This window comes from Amborella trichopoda, chromosome 2 (genome assembly GCF_054954075.1).
Source record: "Amborella trichopoda isolate Santa Cruz 75 chromosome 2, AtrichopodaSantaCruz75HAP2 v2.0, whole genome shotgun sequence".
NCBI classification, from domain to species: Eukaryota; Viridiplantae; Streptophyta; class Magnoliopsida; order Amborellales; family Amborellaceae; genus Amborella; species Amborella trichopoda.
Genome location: NC_142337.1, coordinates 6,853,317 through 6,878,425, shown reverse-complemented (window position 1 = coordinate 6,878,425; position 25,109 = coordinate 6,853,317). Strand labels below are relative to the sequence as shown.

Here is a 25,109-nt window from a genome sequence, read left to right as displayed (position 1 = left end):
TGGAGTTTTGATCTCCCCCAAGAAAAAAAAAGTTAAAATTAATGGTTTATATTCTCTTTCAAAAAATTATCATTTTTGTTTTAAAAATTTAATTTTTTTTGCAGATTCATGATTTCCATGTTAGAGATATATATATCTATAAAACTAGATACAGAATCCATCTAAAAATATAGATCATTAGGATGGGACACATATCTACATGTGAGCCCTGGGACTCATGAAAACTGTGTCCTTAACATATAGTATGTATTTTAATTTCTTAAAAAATGCCATATTTCAATTACTCTGTTTTGCGGAAATTCTTGTATGGTAATTCTAAAGTGGATTTCAAATTGAAAAAATACCATTTGCTTGAGGGAGAAAGTTTACATTTTACTCTCCGAGAGTACACCATAAAAGTCTTTTTATATCTAAAAGAAATTCAATTGAAATTTGACTCTTGTACGATAGGAAAAGTGAAACTACACATTAAAATATAACGATGGAAATAGTTTTATAGGGCTGCAGCCCTATCAAAATAAATAATGCCTCACCTTGTAACTCATAAAAAATTGCAATTCAAGTATTAAAATTTTTTTACATCGATCATCTTGGCTTGAACATTATAGTTATGAAAAAAAAAAATTTCAAGCTCTAAAAATAATATATATTGTAACTAGCTATCTAGACCATCCATTTCACCTTAAAAATACATATTCACATATCTGTATCATTTTTTAAATTTTGAATTTCATTATCAGTGTTGAAAATTGATTTTAGAACATGAAAAAATTTCGATTACTGAGATTTCAATTACCGATAGTGCTTTATGGACAAGGATTTAAAGTAAAGCTTTATTTTATTTTTATAATGCCCAGGCCTTATAGAAACCCCATCTATTCATTGTACGTGGTAACCACTCGTCGATGTCTATCCTACATGGCAAGACAAGAAAACAATTTCACATATAAAAAAGAAAAAGAGGAAAATGATTTACTATGATTAAAATATAATAGATATACGATGGACTGACATTGAACTAGGGATCCACGCTTCATAGGAAACCATATGCTAATAATTCATTGATGCTTTTCTCAAAAATGCCAAATGTTTTGGGGTTAAAAAATTATTGAGATCTTACACATATTTCTGAAATAGCCTTGTCATTGGTCATCTATGTTTGATTTTCTTATTTCAATGCACATAGGCACACTTCAAGATATTTAGAATAATTTGACTATGAATATAACTTTATCATTAAATAATTTAAAATAGTATTTTTAAGAGTAAACATCCAAGAGCGAGTCGTCCTTTGAACCTGCCCCTTGCTGTTGTTTTGATTTTTTCCAAAGCCGATCGTAGGGCAGAGCTAACATGGTCATTGATTTGTGCTCTCTCTCTCTCTCTCTTCCAACCTGATTTGAGGAGCATCTATGAAAAAAAGAAAGGAAGAGTGTTCGGTTTGGTGATATTCAGAATCACCATACTTATGTTGTCTTTAATTGATTAAAGGTATTGTGGTAAAAATAAAAGAGCTTTTATGGAGAATCAGAAAAAAGCTTGGTGATTTTTAATTTTTTATGAGGTTGCAGCCCTCGTAAAGTCGGCTGAGCGGTTTCTACTCAGCCGACTTATCTGGGCTTAGGCCATTGCCGAGCCTGAGTGGCTCAGGCCCTTGCCGAACATGAGTTGTCCCGAGTTGGGTGTCTAACTTGGAGATATTAAAAAAAAATCGTAAAAGATTATTAAAAATAAGGAATTTATTTGAGATATGTTTTTTTAAAATTTTTTTGTTATTTTGGAAAATATTAAGAAGTGTTTGGCTATAAATACTTATTTTTATATTTTCCAATCTTTTTTAGATTATTTTGAAAATACCCCCAATCACAATTTAATTTTTTTAAATCTATTTGTTAATAATTTTTTAACTGCATTTTGATGTGTTTTGCTTAATCTTACTTTAAATATACATTTCTTAGTTTTTAGGTTTTTTTTTAATAACTATTTTAACTATTTTTTATTGCTATAGAATTCAGCACTACTTGGGCCGAGTACTTGGACTCGGTCCAAATACATGGATCGGGGATGGGCCGAGGACTCAGCCCGAGTGTTTTAAAATTTGAAATGTGACCTCTTAACCTAGCAACTAAGTTTCAAAAAAAAAAAAAAAAATGAAATTGCAGTATTTATGTGCCTGAGAAAAATATCTCAATTTCAAAAAAAGTTTTTTAGATTGCAATCTCTAAATGCCTGAGAAAAATATCTCTATCTCAAGATTAAACTAAGGACAATCTAATTTTTGGATAGAAAGATCCAAGTATTAAAGAACGTAAAATCTAATTTTTTTTGTTGTTGTGCACGAAAATACTGCTTTTAAAGTGAATTAGAACTCAAGTTTAGTGACAATTGTCTCTTGATTGAATTTATCTTTATTTGAACACGTTTAGTTTTATCGTATATGATAACTCTGATAATATCCCAATGAAATGATTTTTTGCTTCCCATTAATTTCACGATAAAAAAAATTCTCATTGTTAGCATGTATTTACAAAATTACTAATTTAAACGAAAACATGTCATTATCACAAAATAGCTCTAAAATCTCAATAAATTAAAAATAAGGAGCAATTAGGAAGGAATATAAGTTAAAGCTATTATGATATACATTACAAATTATTATCAAATTCCTCACTTGTAATTAAACTTGTGTTAGAGGATAAATTTTATTGAGAGTAAGATAATTAATGTAATAAATGATTGGGATCATATTAATTAAACTTGAAAATCAATCCAATCTAAATCTGGCAATTTTTTCAACTTTTTATGACCCCTTAAAAGACAAAATGAGAAAGGTTGTTTCAACTTTTCGAAGCTTTAGTTCACTCGTACCTAAAAGGGTTGCAGTGGATCTTTCTTTCAATCATCTTCATAAGCTCTCATCCATGGTTGGTGTTATGAAAGTTTGTCCCACTCCTAAGGCTATTCATAATTGCATAACAAGCATTAATCTTAGGAATATTTATCTCCAAAATGAGGTAATGAATTTCATAGCTCTGTGAGGCTGCCCTATCCCTTTTTTTTTATATAAGAAATATTGTTAATATATCAGACTGCCACACGGCCGTCCCATCAGCCGTTGTTTTGATGAGAGCGATCCTCTACGGTTGATAGAGCACTGTGGATCCCACATCCTGTATTCGCACTTTGGCCGTGTGGCGCTGTACCATCTTCCACATTGTTGTGTGTGCCTTTGTTGTGTCAACAGTAACATGTACAACCTATAGAACGGATCCTATTCAAGTAAGGCCGCGGATGCCCTATCACATCATACTTATAAGAATGGATGATAGGACCAGCGCTCCTTTTTTATTGAAGGGCCCTATCAAAAAAAAATATTCTCTTCATTATAGCACTCATGAACCGCACAAAGATTTCATGCCGATAGCTACATAGTGCCGAACCAAGTACGTTATAAAATTGATTGACAACTGATGAGTTCCTCTTATATAAAAAATAGAAAACTATATAAAAAGATTATTTACTTTTAGTATAAGTAGGTCGCAATCACTCTTTCTTCATATTTCAATCGGGTAATAAGATTATCATTGACGAGATTTAGTTCAAAATTTTTTTTTCCAACCTCGTACGTATATCAAGCTATTCAATTTGACATCTAATGATTAGAAGTAATTGCGACATCTTTGTAACAAAGGTAAATGAGCTCATAATATACAACCTACCTAAATATTTAATGTGCCTTTGTCTATTTATGTAGACACCCAAATTTTGAGTAGCTCACTAGTGAACTACCTAAACCTCTTTTTAGCACAAAAACTAGGAAAAATGAATACTATAATGAACTGAAATAATAGTAATTCATCATCGTTTTCGTTTTAGCCTTTTCCCTATGAAATCATAGTAATTGTTGACATTTAATGGCTATGAGTGCTTATGACCTCCTTGTAAGAAAGATAAATAGTCTCATAGTATATAATTCCGTCAAATAAATACCACCAAAAATACTCATTAACGTAACCTTATGAGAAACAAAATGAAAATCTTCTTTTGTTCATGAATAACTCCGCTTTAATCGACTTGACGTCCAAACGTAACCTTATTCTACTTATATAGAACACAGCGCATGAGTATTTACTTTTACTTTGTTTTTACATATCTTGGGTGGTCCAAACTGTGCCTTAGGCTACTCGTAAAGAACACAGCTAGTGAGTGTGTTGGTTAAGGCCTCATTTGGAACCTCAAGTTGGCTTTTTCGAAGAGCCATCTTAGACCCTTTCCAGGGAAGTTTGGTCTCCTCATTTTTTGTCCAAAATAAGGATATGCGTATTTCGGGGAGATGTATATGCGCCATGTTTTTTTTGGAGAATAATGTGTTTTCCAGAGAGGTATCTCTTTGTATCGAAATGGGACCTTATTTTTTATTTTTTCTTTTCCATTTCTTAGGTAGTTACTGGTAGGATTCACCTAGGGCATCACCCTATTTCCATATCTTCTGCAGTTCGGAGGTAGGATTCAATCTTAGTGTTATATGTGTGAAAATAAATTACACATGTGGGACTTTTATTTAACTTTTCTCTATTTTATTTTGGGCCATTGAATTGCATCTAATCCAATGGTTGTGGTGTTGTAGGAACTTTACTTTTTTACAGAGATTAAACCCTTTTATTTAGAGAGAGAAATAATGAGAAAAGGATAGAGAGATTGGGTTTTCTCTTGATAGCACAATATGCTTTATTTTAGAGAGAGAAAGTGAGCAAAAAGCTTGAAATCCATTGTGGGTTTGCTGTGTGCCTTGTTTTAATGAGAAAAAGTGTTAAAAAAAACTCATTTTTGGGTGTTTTTTGTTCTTTGAGTTTGGGTTTAGTTTAGACTGAGAAATGGCTGCTAGAAATAGATATTTTGATCTCAATTTCACATTGTAATCTTCCCAAATCAGTAAGTAAAGTCTCGCGCCATTCTCTCGTGGATGTAGGTCACGATTTGTGACCGAACCACGTTAAATCTTTGTGCTCTATGGATTAAATGTTGCGGAATTTTTCATTCCATATTCTTGCTTTGATATTGTGTAGTTTCAATTGTTTGTTTATATTGATATGAATGCACAATAGTTGTGAATGTTATAAACCCTTGTTGATTTTTTACCAATCAACCATAACAACGGATATCAGAGCCTAGGGTTTGTTCTTCATTGTGTCTGTGAAGAAATGAGTTTTTTGCTATTGTGGTTATTTGTTGTATTTTTCCTTGAAAATGGAAAGGGTAATGGAATTTGAAAAATTAAATCAAAGTAATTAGCCAATATGGAAAATGATGATAAAGGATTATCTTGTTGGAAAAGAATTAGATCGGTCACTTCGAGGTAAGCAGGCTATGCCTATTGGAATGGAAGATTGGGAATGTGATGTTCTTGATTGAAAATGTTTGACAACTATTAGACCATGTATTTCACCATCAATTTTATTTGATGTTTGTCAGTGTAAAACATATGCAGATCTTTGGCAATCTTTAGAGCAATCTTTTGAGCAACCCTCTGGTGTAAATAAAATGCATGCGATAAAAAAAAAAAAATTTAAAAAATGAAATAATGTGCTATAATTAAGTCGCATGTGAGTGAATTTAATTCAATTTCTACACAATTGAGGTATTTGAAAGTGAATTTGGAAGAATAAGTGTTATGTTTGCTTTTACTGAGTTCTTTGCCTGCTAGTTGAGATACCTTGGTTACCACTGTGATTAATGAGTAACAAGTTTAATTTAAAAGATGTTGTAGCTTCATTATTAAATGAATAGATGAATAGACTAGAAAGGCATCCACACAAATACTTGTTGAATCAAATCAAGCATTGGTAACAGGAGATAGAGAAAGAACATATATAGAGACCAACCCTATGGGTTTAATAAGCGAAAATCTCATAGCAAAGGCATGTCCAAGTCACAAGGCAGGAAGGTTACTTGTTGGTATTGCAAGAAACCTGGTCACACAAGGAAAGGTTGTTGTGCTTTGAAGAATAAGCAGAAGGCCAAGGGCAAGAATAGCCATTCCGAAGCAAGTACAGTTTCAAATGGTGAAGATGAGCTCACTTTTAGTGTTGCATGCACAACATTATCTATTGCAGATACTTGGGTTTTAGACTCTAGTGCTTCATTTCATGTTTGCTAAAAAAGGTTATATTTTTCATTCTACACAGATGTGGATGGTGGCTTGGTTTATCCTAGTGATGATCGAGCTTACAAAATATTGGGTATTGGAAATGTTGTTATCAAGCAATCAGATAGAAAGTAGAAGCATACATTGATAAATGTGAGGCATGTCCTTGAGTTAAAGAAAAATATCATTTCAGGCGGGCAGTTAGATGACTCTGGTTTCATAGTGACTTTTGGAAATGGGTCATAGAAGATTTCAAGAGGTCGTATGATAATATTAAAAGGGGAAAAAGATAGGAGTGTCTACACTCTTCATAGCACAACTCAAAGGAATGATGCTACAGAGAAGATTGTTGCTGCAGCTAGCAAGCATGAGGATATGTAGATTTGGCATAGTCGTTTGGGTCATCTCAGTGAGCATGGTATGAAGGTATTGCAAACTCAAAATCTTATTCCTATTTCTAAACATTCATTTATTGATTTTTGTAATCATTGTGCCATGGGTAAGCAGCGTAGAATTAGTTTTAAAAGAAATGAATCTCATAGAAAAAGTAAAGAATTAGAATTGATTTATTCTGATGTTTGTGGCCTTGTTAATGTTTAATCTCTTGGTGGAGCTTCTTATTTTGTCACTTTTGTAGATAATTATTCTAGAAAGTGTCGGTTGTATCCATTGGTATCTAATAATTAAGTTTTTGAAGTTTTAAAGGTTTTCAAAGCCAAGGTTGAAAAAGAAATAGAGAGATTTATAAAATGCTTGCAAATTAATAATGGTGGTGAATATTGCTCGAATGCTTTTGATACTTTTTGTAAAGAGAATGGCATTCGCAGAGTAAAGATTGTTTCTAGGACACCACAACAAATGGTGTCATTGAGATGATGAATATGATTATCATTGAAATAGTAAGAAGTATGTTATTACAATCTGGTCTTAGTAAGCAATTTTGGGCTGAAGCTGCTAATACAGATGGATATTTGATCAATAGATCTCCTAGTACACAATTGAATGGTGAGATACCTAAAATTCTATTTAGCGATAAAAGTGAGTTATACGAACATTTAAGAACATTTGGGTGTGAAGCTTATGTTCAAGTGCCTAGTGAAAATAGAGCCAAGCTGGATGCCAAGTCAAGAAGATGTGTTTTTCTTGGGTATGGTGGTGATGATAGAGGTTGTAGGATTTGAGATCCTATTGCAAAAAAGACTATCAAAAGTAGGGATGTTCTCTTTAATAAAAATGTAATGTTTCCTGAAAAGAAGCAGGAAGAGCCAAAATAAGAAAGGTTTGTTGTGGATATACAATAACCGAATCTCATTGTTTCACCTTGACAAGTGCAAGAGAGTCAAGCTCAAGCTCAAGACAATTTTGATACAGGTGATGCTAGTTATGAGGATGACACTGGATTAGTTCAAGATGAAGCAGGACTACCAGTTACACCTCAGCCATAATTGAGAAGATCCACACGTCCACACAAAAGTTTTTTCATTCCTTATATTATGCTTTGTATACTGATAGTGGTGAAACTGAGTTTTTTCAGGAGTATATTTATTGCTATAATGCTGAAAAGTGGCATAAGGCAATGAATGAGGAGATTGATGCTTTGCATAAGAATGATATGTGGGAGTTGATAGAACTTCCATATGGGAAGAAAGCATTGAATAATAATAGGTGGGTATATGCTATTAAGTGGGGGGCAAATGGTTTTATGCGATATAAGGCCAGACTTATGGTGAAAGATTATGGGAAAAAACCAGGTGTTGATTTTAATAAAATGTTTGCTCTTGTTGTTAAACATAGCTCTATTAAAGTTGTTTTATCTTTGGTTGCTAACTTGAATTTGGACTTCGAACAACTTGATATTAAAACTGCCTTCTTGTATGGTGATATTGATGAAGAAATTTATATATGTCAACCTGAAGGTTTTGAGAGCAAAACTAATCTTAACTTGGTTTGCAAGTTGAAAAATGGATTGTATGGTTTGAAACAAGCATCTAGGCAATGGTATAAGAAATTTGACAGTTTTATACTGAGTGCAGGTTATTCTAGATGCGATTTTAATCATTGTGTGTACTTCAAGGGTTCATCATATGATTCTTTTAATCTTTTGTTGTTTTATGTTGATGATATGCTTTGTTGCTAGCAATAATCTGAGTGAAATCAAACGTTTCAAGCTTGATATGTCCAAGCATTTTGCCACCAAGGATCTTAGACCAGCCAAGAAGATTTTGGGCATGCACATCCATAGAGACAAAAAGCAATGTACGCTTTGGTTAAGTCAATCTAACTATACTTCTAATGTTCTTGAGCGCTTCAATATGATTGACTGTAAACATGTTTCGACGCCATTAGCTGCACATTTCAAGTTGTCTAAAAGGGATTCTCGAATGAATGAGGTATATAGTAGTAAGATGAAGAATATTCCATATACTTCTGTAATGGCAGTTTGATGTATGCAATGGTTTGTACTAGACCTGACATTGCCTATGTAGTGGGAGTTGTTTTCAGATTTATGTCTAATCCAGGTTGGGAACATTGGCAAGCAGTTAAGTGGATTCTTCGGTATTTGAAGGGGACACGAAATGTATGCTTGTGTTTTGGAAATTCATTAGTAGAAGTTGTTGGTTATGCAGATGCAGATTATGTAGGATGCTGTGATATTAGAAGGTCTACCACTAGATACATTTTCAATGTTGGTGGTGGTGCAGTCGGCTGGATATCCAGGTTACAGGATATTGTTGCCTTGTCATCAACTGAAGCTGAGTATGTGGCATTGACTGAGGCAACGAATGAAATGATTTGGTTGAGAAGGTTACTTGGCCAGTTTGGGGTGAAACATGATAACTATGTTGTGCATTGTGATAATCAGAATGTGATTCATCTAGCTACGAATGCGGCTTATCACTTCAAGATAAAACATATAGATGTTAGATATCATTTTATTCGGTTGACCCTCGAGCGTAGAGATTTGCAGGTGGACAAGATTCACACTAAGAATAGCCTTACTAATATGTTAACAAAGGTTGTCTCAATTGGAAAGAATATGATGTGTAGAAGACTTTTGGGATTGGAGGAGACGTACCCTAAGGTGGATGGAGAGTGGTGCATTTGTGATTATTTCAAAGACTTTGTGATTTATCTTCAAGTGGGAGATTGTTACATGTGTGAAAACAAATCCCACATGTGGGAGTTTTATTTAACTTTTCTCTATTTTATTTTGGCCCACTGGATTGCATCTAATCCAATGGTTGTGGTATTGTAGGAACTTTACTCTTTTAGATGGATTTTTGTTTAGAGAGATAAATAGTGAGAAAATGATAGAGAGATTGGGGTTTTCTCTTGAGAGCTTAGTATGCTCTGTTTTAGAGAGAGAAATTGACCAAGGCTTGAAATCCATTGTGGGTTTGCTGTATGCCTTGTTTTAGTAAGAAAGTGTTAAAGAAAATCTATTTTTAGGTGTTCTTTGTTCTTTGAGTTTGGGCTCAGTTTAGAGTGAGAAAGGGCTAATGGAAATAGATACTTTGAGATCGATTTCACATTGTAATCTTCTCAAATCAGTAAGTAAAGTCTCGTGCTATTTTCTCGTAGATGTTGGTCACGATTTGTGACCGAACCACGTTAAATCTTTGTGCTCTGTAGATTGAATGTTGCTGGATTTTTCATTTCATGTTCTTGCTTTGATATTGTGTAATTTCCATTGCTTGTTTGTATTGGTATGAATGCACAATAGTTGTGAATGTTATAAACCCTTGTTGATTTTTCACCAATCGATCCCAACACTTGGGGCATGGTATATTTGTAAGTGCCGGTGTTTTTGGCTCGCTGGGTGGTGGAAATTTGGATATGGTGGTGTGATTCGTCGCTGGGTGGATTGATCTGGATGGCTGATCCATGGAGAATCCCATCGCATTGATTATCCACCGAGGGAATCAACATAAAAAAAAAAAAAAAAAAATATTATTTTTTATATAATGTTGTAACCTAGTACTATAGTGCACTTAAAAAATCTAGTAGAAAGAGTGTTAGGAAGTTGGAAATTCTTCTAATTGATATAAAGAAAAAAAAAGAATTACACGTCCTAAAAATATTGCATTTTGTAATAAATTATCTAGACGGTCTATTTTTAATATTTCTAAGTATTTATAATTTTGCTAAATCTGCACGGTTTTTAAAATTTTCAATTTCGTAAGAATATGAATTTTTGAAGCCATCACAAAGTTTTCGACGTCGGAATTACATCTCCCGATAAAATCTAGAGTTGCACTCGAGTTGTATAGTATGAGGTCAGCACCTTATACAAACCTCACCAAGAATAAGATGGATACCAACCAAGCCCATAGGAAAAACCTTCCCTTACTCCTCGCAATGGGTCCAACTTCGTAGCCCTAAAAGACTAGGGCTTGGGCTACAAACTATGCCCCAAAAGCCAATCTAGGGCCAATACCAACCAGGGTCCGCCCGACCTGACTTTCTTGTTTTTGTTGTTTTTAATTTTTTTCATTCATTTTTTGCTAGGCACCAAGCCAGGCTTGTGTCGACCCAAAGGGGACAAGCGCAAGGCCTGGCCCGGTGAGCCAAGGTACCCCGGATTCTTTCCAAAGTTTCGGATTGACAGTTTCCTACACAGATTTTTAAATTCTATTTTTCAGCACTAGGGAGGGATGCGACAGTGTGAGAGAATGTGATATTTGTGTGTACTCTAGAGCATTGTTTGCAAAATCATCCGATCTAACCGCTAACCGCCATGTTAGATCGGAATTGGTCAGTGGCCGGTTTCGGTTTTGGACGGTTAGGGTGATCAACCATTATTTAAAGTAAAAAAATATACAAATTCTCAAAAATAAAGAATTTCATTTGTCATGCATTTTTAAATATTCTTTACATTGTTGTAACATTGAAAATTGTTTTGGTCATTAATACTCACTTTTTTTTCTCATTTTTTAAATTTTTTTTAAAAATAGCACTTGTAAAATATAAAATGGGTTAAAATCTACTTTTTTTTATTTATTAATTTTTTATTTTATTTGAATGTGTTATGTTTTAATCATTATTTATATGCTTTTTATTTTGTAATAGATTTTTTTTATGTTTTTTTCGACACTTTTATCGTCCCCACGGCTTGTACGGTTAGATCGGTTGAATCCGCCGGTTTTCCGGTTAGGCTGGATGAACCGCATCGAGGTCCATGTCCGGTTAACCGCCCTGGTTCTATGTTGCGATCGTTGCTCTAGAGAGAGAGAGAGAGGGTGATAAATATCGTTGGTCGTCCCCACACCATTTGTCCGCTTCAGTGAGACTCCATAAAATCCCGTGGCTCCTTTTTCCATTGCAGCGGTTGCATGCACACACCTCTCTCTCTCTCTCCAATGTGAGTCTTCTCAACCCTTATCCATCTCTCTCTCTCTCTCCGGACTCAATGGAATAATTTTACTTGAAAGAATTCTTTTTGCTGAAAGCTGAAGACGTAGTATTGGCTAGAATACTGTGAGAGCTATGTTTGTAGATCATTGTTCAATGTTTCCGTGATAATTTTGGCAGAAATCTGCACGAAATCTGTTATTTCCATTGAAATTCTGTTAGCAAACTGTATAAATAGCGGCCAAAATTTGGAATTTCAATACAATACTGAATGCATTTTCTTTTTCACAATTTCCTGAAATTTTGGACAAGTTTTGGCAGGTTTTGGTTTCTTGGAATAATTTCTATTGATATTCAGGTTGAGTTTTCGGAGTTGGGGGCTTTTAGCGTATTTTGTAATTTTTGAATGAGGAGTTGTTTAGTCATTTGAATTCAGGCCGTTAGGACTTAGGAGTGTGCTATTGAGCATTCATAAAGCACAAGATATTTTTCAAACTCAGTGTCAAATCTTTGGTTATCTAATTTCTTATTTGATAGTTAAGAGTGATTGTGACCTTATTGTATAAAAGGGAAATGAGCTTATAATATAGAATTCCTTAATGCATGGGAATCAAGATTTGTTTTTATGTTTCACCTAGGTGCCACTAGCCTAGAGCTTACTATACAAGTCCATTGGAATCTGGATCAATTTTTGTTAGTTGAGGGCTCAAAAAATTTCAAATGTGATTTTCATGATGAGGGCTGATGAAATCTCAAATGTGAATTTTATGTACTTCTGCCATTTTTTATTGCCAGAGAGGATATACTAGTAGCTTGTAATTGTACTATAGTAAATCTTAATGGATGCCTACTAGCAAACGGTCCATTTCATGGAAAAATTGTATTTTTTTATTGTTTACAATCTTGAATTTTATCTTTCTTGGTATGTATACATTGATCTTTTGACCTTTCAGATACTTGTATGCTCATGAATATGTCTTTGTTCTCTTTTACGGATATTTCAGATGTAGGATTTGAACTTGGGATGTAAACTTGGGCTGCAGTGTTGCAATTGTCAACAACTTGATCAAGCCCAAGCTGGAATCCTATGAGTTCATCTTTGTTGTTTTGATTCAAGTAGCATTATTGAGGCTCATCCTCAAAATCTTAATGTTATTTATTTGTTTCTTGCATGAACTTTTGTATTGCATCATAATTTATGTGTTCCTGAAAATATCGATAGGAATTACTAAGTAAGAATGTCGTCGCTGTAGGTTGCAGGTTGATTATCGCATTCTATGTTCTTTGACCGATTCCAAATGCAGAGTAGTGACTTGTAGACAAAGAAATAAAAAAGCCCCAGACGTTGAAGACATGTCAGATGCGGAAACCATCATGCTTGACAAACGTGGGTCATGGAGGAGCATGAATAGCAAAAAGCTCTCAAGAAAGAGGGGTACTCTAATCATTTTCAATGCTTTCAATGAAACAGCATATCATTTATAATGTTGGTGTTGCATTTTCTCAATGTAGAAGAAAGGAAACTAAACAACTATCGAGCCCTACCGCAACCACCCCACCCCAACACAGCCAAAAACAAAAAAAACAAAAAAAAAATAAAAAAATGGAAGATAAAATGAAAAGAAAAGAAATAACTGGTGTCTCCATTACGTTGTGAGTGGTTTGTATTTCCTTACCTCATTGCTACAGGATATGTCAAATCTCATTCGATGTTTGTAGGATGAGGGTTCAAATCCCATGCTTACAAATCAAAAGGACAAGAAAGGCAATCCACATGCATTCAATCTCAAATATTAACCCCATGCTTACAAATCAAAAGGAAAAGAAAGGCCATTCACATGCACTCAATCTCAAATATTTTCTATCCTTACTTCCAACTTAGTTCTTAGTTACTTCTTTGTTTATTTATTTCTAACGATACTACTTTTTAAATGTACAATAAGTTGTTTACACATGCTATATTTCTATAGGTCTCTGTTTTATTACCAATAGATATGACTCTGTTCTAGTACAATCTTTTGTTTGTTAAGTACTCTTGTTCAAAGCCAGTCTCCAATTCTATTTCAACATGTGTTTTTGCCTCAGTGTTTACTGTGATTCATGATGCAGGTGGTTCATTAAGGGGACGAGGTTGGAAGTATGGTTCTGGATTTGTTGATGGAATTTTCCCTGTACTAAGTCCCAATGCTCATCACCTTTTGCAATTTGTCCAAAAGAACCCCGAAAATAGTAAATTGTGGGCTTTACTGGGCAATGTTTCAACTACTCATGACTTGTGGGATGACCTCATAAATGTTGCTGTTCAATTTCGTATCAAGAAACAATGGGATCATATTATCTCGGTGAGATGAGCAACCATTCATGTCCCTGGATATTCATGTCTAAAAATTACATCTGATTCATATATCAAAATTTTCAACAAGTAGCACAAATCTTGTGTTGAATTATGATCTTGGTCTAGTACGACGTTTTCTGAGCTAATGAAAAATTTGCAGCATTCTCAAAAGAAAGCACTTCTTTTTGGACTAATATATTCACATGCACATTTGTTTCAAATAGGAGGACATTCTTGTTGTAACATCACATGGTCTTCTTACTAATTACCCTGAAATTATTAGTTTGTATGGCTAACTCATCCTGAAAAACAATTTCAGGTTTGTGAGTGGATACTTCAGAAGAGTTCCTTCCGGCCCGATGTCATCTGCTATAATTTGCTTATAGATGCTTATTGCCATAATTCCCAGTATAAGAAAGCAGAATCAGTTTACTTGAGACTTCTTGAGGATCGATGCATTCCGACAGAGGACACTTATGCTCTTCTTATACGAGCATATTGCAATTCTGGATTGCTAGAGAAGGCTGAGGCTGTCTTTGTGGAAATGAGAAAGCATGGGTTGGCGTCAAGTATGATTCTTCTAATTTTCTTTAAACCCCGTATCTGGATATTTAAAAGTTATTGCTGGTAAATAATCACAATAGGATTTAGCCTTGATGTTTTAGAGTTTCATAGTGCTATCAAATAAGTTTGTTTCCTGTTCTTGTCTTTTTTTTCTCACTTACATATGCGTGTATCAATTCTCTTGTTAAGAAATGATTTTTTATCACAGAATGAGTTGCCCATCTACCCAGGTGTGGTTGTGTACAATGCCTATATTGATGGCTTGGTGAAGAGAAGAAACACACTTAAAGCAGAAGAGGTCTTTCAGAGGATGAAGAAGAATAGGTGCCAGCCATCAACTGATACCTATACATTGATGATCAATCTCTACGGAAGGGTGAATATTCTTCCTCCATCTTACATTTATTGCATTTCAACTAGCATTAGATTTTGTGGAGATTAACTATGAGCGCTTGGCGTGGTGGTGGAACACAAGGCTTCTTTATAAGATGACCTGACTTCAAACTCCTTCCTGAGCCTTTAAACTCTCACCCCCCCCTCCCCCCCCCCCTCTGCAAAAAACAACAAAAAAACAATAAAAAAAAAAGAAAAAAAAAGAAAGAAAAAAACCCTAAAAAGAAAAAAAAAAGGAACTTTGTGGAGATTGAGAAACTTGTAGATATGACTTAATATTTCACTGTCTCGACAGGGGAAGCGCTCCCACATGGCATTGAAGATGTTTAATGAGATGAAAAATGTAAAATGCAAGCCCAATATTTGCACTTACACTGCATTAATCAATGCATATGCAAGGGAAGCATTGTGTGAGAAAGCAGAAGAGATATTTGAAGCTTTGCAAGATGCTGGGCATGAGCCTGATGTATATGTATACAATGCCCTCATGGAAGCTTATAGGTCTCTCTCTCTCTCTCTCTCTCTCTCTTTCTCCCTACACCCTCTTTTGGATGAATGATGAATGCCGGCCTCCTTTTAACAGTCGTGCAGGTTTTCCATATGGAGCTGCTGAAATATTTTCACTCATGCAACACATGGGATGTGAACCAGATCAAGCTTCATACAATATAATGGTCGATGCATATGGGAGAGCCGGTCTCCATGAGGGTATGACAGTTTACAGAAATGGTTCTTTTATTGAAGAATTTTTTGAACTTGCATTTAATCTTCAAATCTTTCTTATTGTTCAGTGAGTTTATAGATCTAGCCATAGATATTCATGTATTACCAATGCTGTGTCAGTCTCTAGGCTTCACTTTCTGTCCTTTTTTTCCTTATTTAATTTTAAGAAAAGGAAACAACTTGCAAACATGCATTTCTGGGCCAGTAACAACATAGGCTCCATTATATGTTGGTCCACAAATAATAATATATATAAGAGTAACAGCACATTTGCCGCTTAACCAGATGCTCTTGAATTTGAGCTATAGCTAATATGGTCCATGAAAAAGTTTCAGTAATTGGGTACTAAGTGTGAATTTTTCTGATTATTACTTCAACAAGAGTTTTTCATTAACTCTGAATTTGCCACACCAGAGGTGCTTAAATGTCTCTATCATGAGCCATTAACTGTATTGGAATACTTAATATTAGTTTGGTAATCTATGATTGGGATTGTTTCACAAGGCATGTATGGATAGACGTGAGCATTATATGCTTTTGATGAGCATTTTCATGCATAGATGCAAGAGCTGTATTTGAAGAACTAAAGAGACAGGGAATGAAACCGACCATGAAGTCTCACATGCTACTCTTAACTGCATACTCTAGAATGGGAAAAGTTGCAGAATGTGAAGAGATTGTAAATCAGATGCATAAATCAGGGCTTGAACCTGACACATTTGTCCTTAACAGTATGCTAAACACATATGGTCAGATGGGTTACTTTAATAAGATGGATGAAGTTTTACATGCAATGAAGAAAGGACCATATGAAGCTGATATTAGCACATATAACATACTGATAAACGTGCACAGTAGAGCGGGCTTTGTTGATAGAGTGGAGGAAGTCTTCCAATCCATTCTTCAGAAGAATCTAAAACCAGATGTGATAACTTGGACTTCAAGGCTTGGTGCCTACTCTAGGAAGAAGCAATACAAGAAATGCATCGAAATTTTTGAAGAAATGATTGATTCTGGCTGCTATCCAGATGGGGGAACAGCCAAAGTTCTTCTCTCCTCATGCACAAACCAGGATCAGATTGAACAGGTGACAACAGTCATTAGAATGATGCATAAAGAGACGACGACATTACGTCCTATCTGACTTCTAAGGGCATGTACTATGACCTTTATTTTGATTTTTATTCTTACCAGGTAACTGAGTTCTAAGGATCTTTTGTGAATGCTACATGTGCTAGGAATGTTTTTGCATTGAAAATATTGAGATGTAGTGTGGCTAGTGGTATTTTATTTCATTATCTGATGTGTTTGTGCATCTGCTTAACATGAATTTGTGAAAAGTTATAGAGGAAAAAACCCCCAGGGAGATTGAGACATTTAGACATCTAAGGTGGTCATATAGGCATAGGGTCATGTACTATGTCCTTATGTACTTTAGTAATTGCATGTAGATGCAGGAAAATTAAGACTAGAGCATAGTTATGGTTAAAAGAAGGGCCTAGAAAAGGGTGACTAGTGTCCCAAAGGGATGGGGCTTGGACTGATATGTAAACGTATCAGCCAATATACTGGGGTCTTAATCGGCAAAACAAAGTAGTATCTATTCTTGTGAAATATATCAGCTTAACATGCTGGTACCTGTAGACTGTGTAACTGATATAAATGATTATGAGACATTTGTTTACTAAAACTTTCAGTAAAAACTTCTTTGTTAAGACTATAATGAGAGTTTTTCTTTTTATGAAAATTGAAAAGCAAGGATTAATTGTCAGCTTGTTTCAAACATCAAGAAGGTAATACAACTTCTGTCATGCCAATATATATTATAACTGCTGCAATAAATGTCAAACTATCCTATGTAGGCCATCTCGAGAAATTTCGACTTTATGGGCGACACTGTCACATATTTCTCCAGGTAGGACCCAGACCATTCGGATATAATGATACTTCTACATTGTTTTGTAATGAGACACTAAACTATACCGCAAGTGATAGTCATAGTTCCCTTAGGCAAAGGAACAGAAATGTGTTGACAGCTACATATCAAACAACACCTTCACCAAAAGCCCATTATTACTAGGCCCGAAGATCACCTCCATTTCCATGGATGTGAAGGTGACATTGATTACCAAATCACGATACGATTTCAATAACCCAAGTACCATAAAATTCATGAGGAAGTAAAGCATACTATGTTATGAGCACATGCATTATATGGTATAAGGGCCAGCATAAATGTTTAAGAACAGTGCTATCCCTTGTGGTTTACCGCTATATTAGAGTTTGGAAGCAAAGGCTGTTATATTCAAATATAGCCTATTATTAGATTACAATATGTTGTTAAGGCTGTTACCTCTACAATGGCCATTATAATAGTGCAAATCGCTTTTCTTGAAACCTTGATCATCACTTCTGATCAATGGCTTGGACAGAGATGGGGAGAGGGTGGAACTGAATAGATGCTATGTTCAACAGGTTCCACTCTCTCAGCGTCGCCATCAACCAATTGATTGGACGATGATGACCATCATGACCATGAAATCCCTATGGTTTTGTTTAATTTTTTGAAAAAAGGAGAGGTGGCATCTTCGTGTATCAGCAACAATTTCATTTGTTTCGACAGAGAACAAGAGATCCACCTTCTTAATATTTCTACATCTAGGATCTGACTTGTATCATTGGAAATTATAGGAACTTCATATGGTAAGGAAAAATCTGATTCAAAGAGGGAAGAAGAGGCAGAAATTGGAATAGAAATATCATTTGATTCGTCGATCCTTCAAAAACACGGAAATAATCAAAACTCCGTCGTTGAGAGGATTACGTATTCCTTTCCATAAGCCAAACTTTGTTGATGGTTTCAAGTTTCAACTCATTTACTTGAAATTGTAGGTTTATGTACAATGAGCGTAATGAATTGACTGTAGGAAAAATCTATTATCCCAAGTCATCAACCTTAATAGTGGACGGCTAGTTTGTGTTAGTCCTCCAATCAAACTTATGATGCGAACTGTGGACGGCTGGGTGATACGCTTTTTCCTACATATTTAAATTGTTGCTCCGGAAGTACTTTCCCATAGTTGTCCTTGTGACACAAGATGGTTTAGGAACTTAAACTGCAATGTTATGATCCTTGCACCCGAACAGAGCATATATTGCCATTGCTAAGAGACCCCTACCTTGGCTAATTGGTATGCTACTGGATTTTTCTCCGTATAAGCATTTTTATATTGTGATTGGAATATTAGACCCTTGTAGTCTAGACAAAATTTCAAAAATAAAAATAAAAGACTCAGCTCGAGACTCGCCTCAGTAAACTCGGTTTAGTGTTGTGAGTCCTGAGGCTTTGCCTGGATCAGGGACTCTCCCTAAGTCTCCATTTTTTTCTAAGAAAATACTAGTTTCTTTATTAAAAAGTTACCAGTTGCATTTGAAACTCCCCTAATCTAGGCAATTCATGCTCGGGATGAAAGTTCGACTTATGTGATCTAACATAGATTATATATATATATATATAATTCTTTTTCTCCGTTTTAACTCTTTTTTTTGGCTTGGTCACTTACAAATAGTCCATTACAATAAATTGATTTGAAAAAAATAAAAGAAGAACAAGACTAGATCTTAAACTTGATGGCAATAAAACCACTATTTTATTAATTAATCAAAACCACGATACTAAGTTTGGGAATAACAACAAATAAACACAATAATTATGATAAGAAAACCAAAAATAAGATGTCAGATATTACTTGAATTAGGCTTAATACACCCCACACCGAGTCACCACCTCTAATGGCGCAGGATCAATAGTCAACCTCAATCTCCAAAATGGATAGCATATGCACCAAACCTCCAATAGAACAAGAACTCTTATCACAAGGCCTAGAGCTCAAACTAAGGTTTACCCCTAAATAACTTAGATGAGAGAGATAACTTCTCAACACTAAACCCTTAATCCAAATACCATGAAAGATGGGAGATAATAACCAAAGCTAGGTGGGGTGTGCCCCTTTGTATGAGAGAGAGAGAGAGAGAGAGAGAGAGAGCTTTGCTAGGTGGGGTGCCCCTCTAAAGGATGAGAGAGAGTGAATTCCTACTATGTGGGGTGTGCCCCTCTAAGAGAGATATGGGAGAGAGACGAGAGAGATGTGTGTTTGAATGGGTAGAAAACACCATTTTATATAGTGCTTCAATGAGGCTAGGGTTTCCATATGGTTGGTCATTTTAGTGAGATTGAATTATAATATTGTACATTCTAATTTCATGCATAAACCTTTTCATACCTTCCATGTCTGATTTCAAATTCTCCATAAAATCAAACATTTTTTAAAACACAAACCTTAACCCTCACGCCAACTTGCTTGAGCTCACAAAATAGAAAGTAGAAGGAGGTGGGGTGTGCCACCCTAGGCGGACTCCCATGGGCCCATCAACTTGTTATGGTGGCCCCAAGCGTCCAAATGGCCCCGTCCATGCAATAATAAATATTTTAAAAATTAATTCATGATTTTTAGAAGAAGTTAATTCTATTTGAATATTTAAAACAATGAAAAATCAATATCTCCATTTTTAAAAATCTAAATTTGATAAAATATCCAAATATTTAGAAAAATTTAAATAACAATTCTAAAAATTATATATTATTAAAATGAACAAAATTAAATACTTTGATGAGAAAATGATCCACATGATCTAGGAATAAATGTGCACTGGGGCACTCCACTTTCAACTGTGGACTACGGACCATACATGCTTTCTCGATGGGCAATGGGCCACCAAAGTCTAGCCAATGAGCAACGAGTCGTAGTCCCAGTTTGTGGATTTCAGGTTCTCCCCTAGAGACGATCCAAGGTCACTCAGACCTTGATACAATCTATAGCTCAACGATTCATAGGGGTATCTCTTGCACATACACACACTTCATCTTGAAATGTGGTTCGCTTTCTTGTAAGTGGCTATCAATGTGCATGTCGTGTGATGGCACATAGATGAGGCTTTTGCGCTGTCTCTAAGGGACTCTATTACACACAAGGGTCACACAGTCCCTTGACTCACTTATCCCGGCATGCTCCAAACTCATCAAGGGATGACCCATCATAACCTTCATTGGTTTAGTTTTCTATGCCCATGTAATAATGGGTTTTTCCCAATTAGACTTGCCTAACATGTTGAACACAGTCTGGTATCAACAAATATCATTTACTTTGTATAGTCTACAAGCGACCACACTCCCACTGAGTTCATGTTCCACTTTATATTTTTTATTTTACAAACACTCATAAAGCCTTTAATGACTACATATATCTCAAAAGCCCCGATCCAAGCCCATGTTTTCAAACAATGATCTTTTACCTTGTCATTTGAGCCTAGCCCCATTTTATTCCAATTTGAATCAGCTAAATTGACTTATCATGTCTTCTTTTGGCTGTTCTTGTGAAATCTTTGATGATTTCTTGTCTTTTCTATGTTGTTCATTCTTCTCTTGGATTGATTATTTTGTGATACTTGAAGTATCCTTTTACGTCCTCTTTCTCCTTCAATACCCAAAGAAGCAAAACTATAATCTATATAATGGTGAAATAAGTGATTTAATGTGTTTCTAATTGTTTTCTCTTTTACCACTCATATGAGAGAGAGCGAGAGAGAGAGAGAGAGAGAGATATGGAATTATTGCAACTTAGAAAAGCACATCAACTTTTTCTTCTACCTTATTAGTGCATATCATCTTTTTCATGTGATTTGACTCTTTCGCCTGAGCACTTTAGCTGATTCAAGCATTTGTGAAGTTTATATGACACCCTCTCGTTCTCATTGTGTCTCTCATTGGATAAGTCTTGGATTAAATGATTCAATCTTTAACATGAAATTGCATATGAGTGGAGCAAATTCATGCTTATGTGACTTAAAGTTTACTTAATATCTTAAGTCAAGATCTATCATTATCATATGATTATTTAGGCCAAGGACTCGTGGTTGTGAATATTTTTTTACTGGAGATAGTTTATCATCTCCCTTTAACCAATGGTTTAAAATTAGCCGATCTGAATTGGCTCAATTCGGATCGGAAATCGTTGATACCTATCCTGATTCTCTAAATATATCCGGAACCCGGCAATTCTAGAAAAAATCATCCGACTCCCATAGGTAGGAGGATAATTCGGCGCACAATAATCGGTCCCAGTCAAATTGGAGCCCCAATAATTGAATGCCATAGTTTCAGCTGTTTTTTTTTTTTGTTTTGGTTTTCTCATGATTTTCCAATTTTTTATTCAAATTTTTAGCATTATTCAATCAAATAATTGATCAAAATCTTATAAAACCATCAAAGAGGTATTGTTTTGTTTTGAAGAATTGTAAATAAAAGCAAGAGAAGTAACGTTAAACCAGCACCCCCTTTTTTTTGAAGAGTTGTAAAATCTATTGAAATATCGATTTTACAATGTTTATCTAAAGATTAACTTGGGATTTTTGAGATAGAAGGAGTCTTCTATCGCTTGTATCAAGAATTTTTATTTTTCAATGCGCACCGTTTTTTTTTTTTATAAAAAAAATTGGGCTCGCTTCGCCAATCTTCGAAGTTCATCCTCTATTTTGAACCATTTTTGTTAAAATTAGGTTCGAAACGTTCTTGGCTCATTACTCTACAGAATTATTGAATCAATTTTATAAAAATGAACCTATTACTAGGTAGATCTAGATAGAAAATATGCCGGGTCAGCTTTTTTTCCTCCACCGAATGTGAAAAATCTTTAGATATCTTGTGTTTGTTGTGAAATCCCGTTAAGGTTTTTGATAAAAAAAGGATTTTCTATCGTCTAAACTTTAGACTGAAATTTGATGGTCGTATTTTTTTTTCATTTTTTTTTTGGTTGAGTTTGCTTGCTCTTATCGTTATTATTGTTGTTATTATCATTGTTATTATCATTATTATTATTATTATTATTATTATTATTATTATTATTATTATTATTATTATTATTATTATTATTATTATTATTATTATTATTTCTTGGCACAAACTACTAGTTTGTGGATTTTGTAATCGAGTTTGGATCAGATTTATGAATTGGCTCAAAATGATGTTCATTCATCGGTCCTTCTAAATCTATTTTTGCGCAAATCGAGGTAAAAAAATAACGATATTTGTGGCCCATTTTGGGGGTTTTTTTTTATTAAGTTCTTTATTTTTGATATTAAAGGTTTTTTTAAGTTGGTATTATATTTTTTTACTATTTAAAAAAGAGTTATGTTAGGGTGCTCACATTATGAAGTACTTTATCATTTGTATTCAATAAAATTTGGATACTTATATACCATTATTTAGTATATTGACATTTTTTTAGTAAGGGTATTTTTAGGTGTGGCATCGCCTATATGGAGCATACTAGTAGCATTTAATACTCCATGTGAATGATGTCACACCCATATCGATGACATCACACATCTCCTAATGACCGAGTACTTTTACTAAAAAAAATGATCAATATACGAAATAATGGTATAGAAATGTCTAAAATTTATTGAGTATAATGATAAATTATTCCATAGTGTGAGCACCCTAACATAACCTTTTTAAAAAACTATTTCAATTAGATCCCATTTATTTTAAATTATTATTTTCATATACTTGTATTGAAATTGTTATCATTATAAATATATTTATGAATATAGTACCATTGAAATATTATTTAATATATTAAATTAGTATATTATTTAATAAATTGTTACTATTATATAAAAATTGTTGTTGTCGTAATTAATATAAATTGTAATTTATGTATTTCATATAAATATATTTATTTTTTATTGTAGTAGTAAATTTGTTATTATTGGAATTCATAACAATAACAATGTTCATATATTTATAACTTATACATACATCAAAATTATAATTGTCATAAATTATATTAAATTGTTATTGTTATAAAATAGGTTATAGTTGTATGCATTTTTTAATATAATGTAATTGTTTTATTTTATATGCACTAATTAGAGTTTTAGCAAACGAGTTTCTAGAACATTACAGAAAAGTACAAAATTATTGTTTGTTTAACCATTTTTTCAGTTTGTTCTTTGTCCATCTACAATCTTCAATAGTTTCCACACTTTCACCATGGCAGCATGAGGAGCAAACAGGATCCGACCAAAAATGCAAAAACTGTTTATAAACTAGTACCACATGGTCATTAGTAGTAGAATAAAGGTGTTAGGGGGAGGTTTCTCCATACCACAGTATTCCTAGTATTGTGAGGAAACATATGTAAACTCTTCTTGAATCTAATAAAGGTAAAAAGATAGTCAAACAAAAGATAGATGAAGAGATCGTCTATGTGTCATCAGCCGGAATCGGTCCACACAAGCAATTCAACCTCGATATGGAGCTCACAATGAGAGCGACCTTGAAAGAAGTGCACTATCATGAGAGCGGGATAAGTATGCATGGTAGTTATAGCATGGACATGTGTGTAGGGGCCGCTCAAGCATGTATGGAGGGACCGGCCTAAGTATGTATGCAGGGCCATTATTGGTATATTCAGAGGCCCCATCATGGGCATGTATGGAGGCGTAGGGCAACATATGCAAGTTCTAGTGCAGCCAAAGAGTCGTTTAATGTAACTTCGTCCCATACTTATAGATGTCGAGGAAACTACTCCTAGCTTTTATATGAGCATTAGTGCCATGTAGGCTAGGAGAGGTGCAAACATTAGACTTGCGCGACCCATGGCATAGGGTTCATCACGAATGCTAGGTCATAATAGACGAACCTTGAAGTCGCGATCAAAGGTGCAAGAGACCTTGTGAGGGCTATTAGGAAATTGTTTTATGATGAAGGTATCCCTTATAACATAGCCAAACCCATATTATGAGCTTATGATTGTGTTAGAATGCAGGTCATGGGGTGAAGCCCCCTACGACATATGAGCTTGGTGGGTCAGTTTCGGATGAAGATGTAAAATATATCAAGAAATTTATTGCAGAGTATAAGGATGGTTGGTTGAGAGTAGGCATCACTTGTTGGGTGAGTGTGGCCATTAAAGGCTTTAGAGTGCTTGTAAAATGAAAATATATAATGGAACATGAATTCAGTGGGAGTGCGGTCCCTTGTGGACCGTACTAAGTAAACGATGTTTGTTGATATCAGACTGTGTTCAATGTGCTAGGTCAGTCTGGTTGAGAAAAACCCATGATTACTTGGGCATAGAAAACTAAACCGTTGAGAGCTATGATGTGTTATCCCTTGATGCAGTCGTAGTATGCTCAGATGAGTAAGCCTTAGGGACTGTGTGATTCTTCTGTATGATGTAGGCTTTTAGAGATGGGGCCAAAGCTTCATCCATGTGCCATCACATAGCATGCACATTGATAATCGTTTACGGGAAAGCGAACCACCTTTCAAGGTGAAATGTGTGTATGAGCGAGAGATACTCACATGCACAATTGAGCTATAGATTGTATCAAGGTCTGGGTGACCTTGGTTCATCTCTAAGGGAGAACCTGAAATCTATAGACTAAGACTACGACTCATTGCCCATTGGCTAGAGCTTTAGTGACCCACTAATGAACCCTTGTATGGACTGTGGGTCATAGCCAATGCTG

General features: G+C 34.7%; 1 protein-coding gene and 1 non-coding gene across 4 annotated transcripts; one reads left to right on the top strand and one right to left on the bottom strand.

Annotated features, from left to right (window-relative positions):
* Positions 1–3,078: 3,078 nt before the first annotated feature.
* On the bottom strand, positions 3,079–3,289 carry LOC148783065 (small nucleolar RNA U3). Its single transcript, XR_016050770.1, has one exon. It is a non-coding gene; the product is annotated as a small nucleolar RNA U3 (small nucleolar RNA).
* An 8,051-nt stretch (positions 3,290–11,340) lies between these two features.
* LOC18443177 (Tetratricopeptide repeat (TPR)-like superfamily protein) lies at positions 11,341–16,770 on the top strand. Of its 3 annotated transcripts, XM_006853370.4 has the most exons (8): positions 11,341–11,507; positions 12,751–12,932; positions 13,607–13,839; positions 14,152–14,401; positions 14,627–14,772; positions 15,085–15,290; positions 15,373–15,497; positions 16,073–16,770. In XM_006853370.4, the coding sequence occupies exons 1-8, from the start codon at positions 11,479–11,481 to the stop codon at positions 16,654–16,656; spliced, it is 1,755 nt and encodes a 584-aa protein (XP_006853432.3). In that variant the 5' UTR covers positions 11,341–11,478; the 3' UTR covers positions 16,657–16,770. The 3 variants fall into 3 exon arrangements, with proteins under 3 accessions (XP_006853432.3, XP_088713806.1, XP_088713807.1); XM_088857680.1 differs by lacking the exon at positions 11,341–11,507 and having other exon boundaries at positions 12,769–12,932; XM_088857681.1 differs by lacking the exon at positions 11,341–11,507 and having other exon boundaries at positions 12,769–12,932; positions 14,605–14,772.
* The last annotated feature ends 8,339 nt before the right edge of the window (positions 16,771–25,109 follow it).

Bases quoted from the DNA above. Each gene is read 5' to 3' on its own strand.
- LOC18443177 (XM_006853370.4), top strand. From the start codon at position 11,479: ATGCACACACCTCTCTCTCTCTCTCCAAT. The intron at 11,508-12,750 runs GTGAGTCTTCTC...TCGTCGCTGTAG, and splicing joins CCTCTCTCTCTCTCTCCAAT to GTTGCAGGTTGATTATCGCA. The intron at 12,933-13,606 runs GTACTCTAATCA...TTCATGATGCAG, and splicing joins AAAGCTCTCAAGAAAGAGGG to GTGGTTCATTAAGGGGACGA.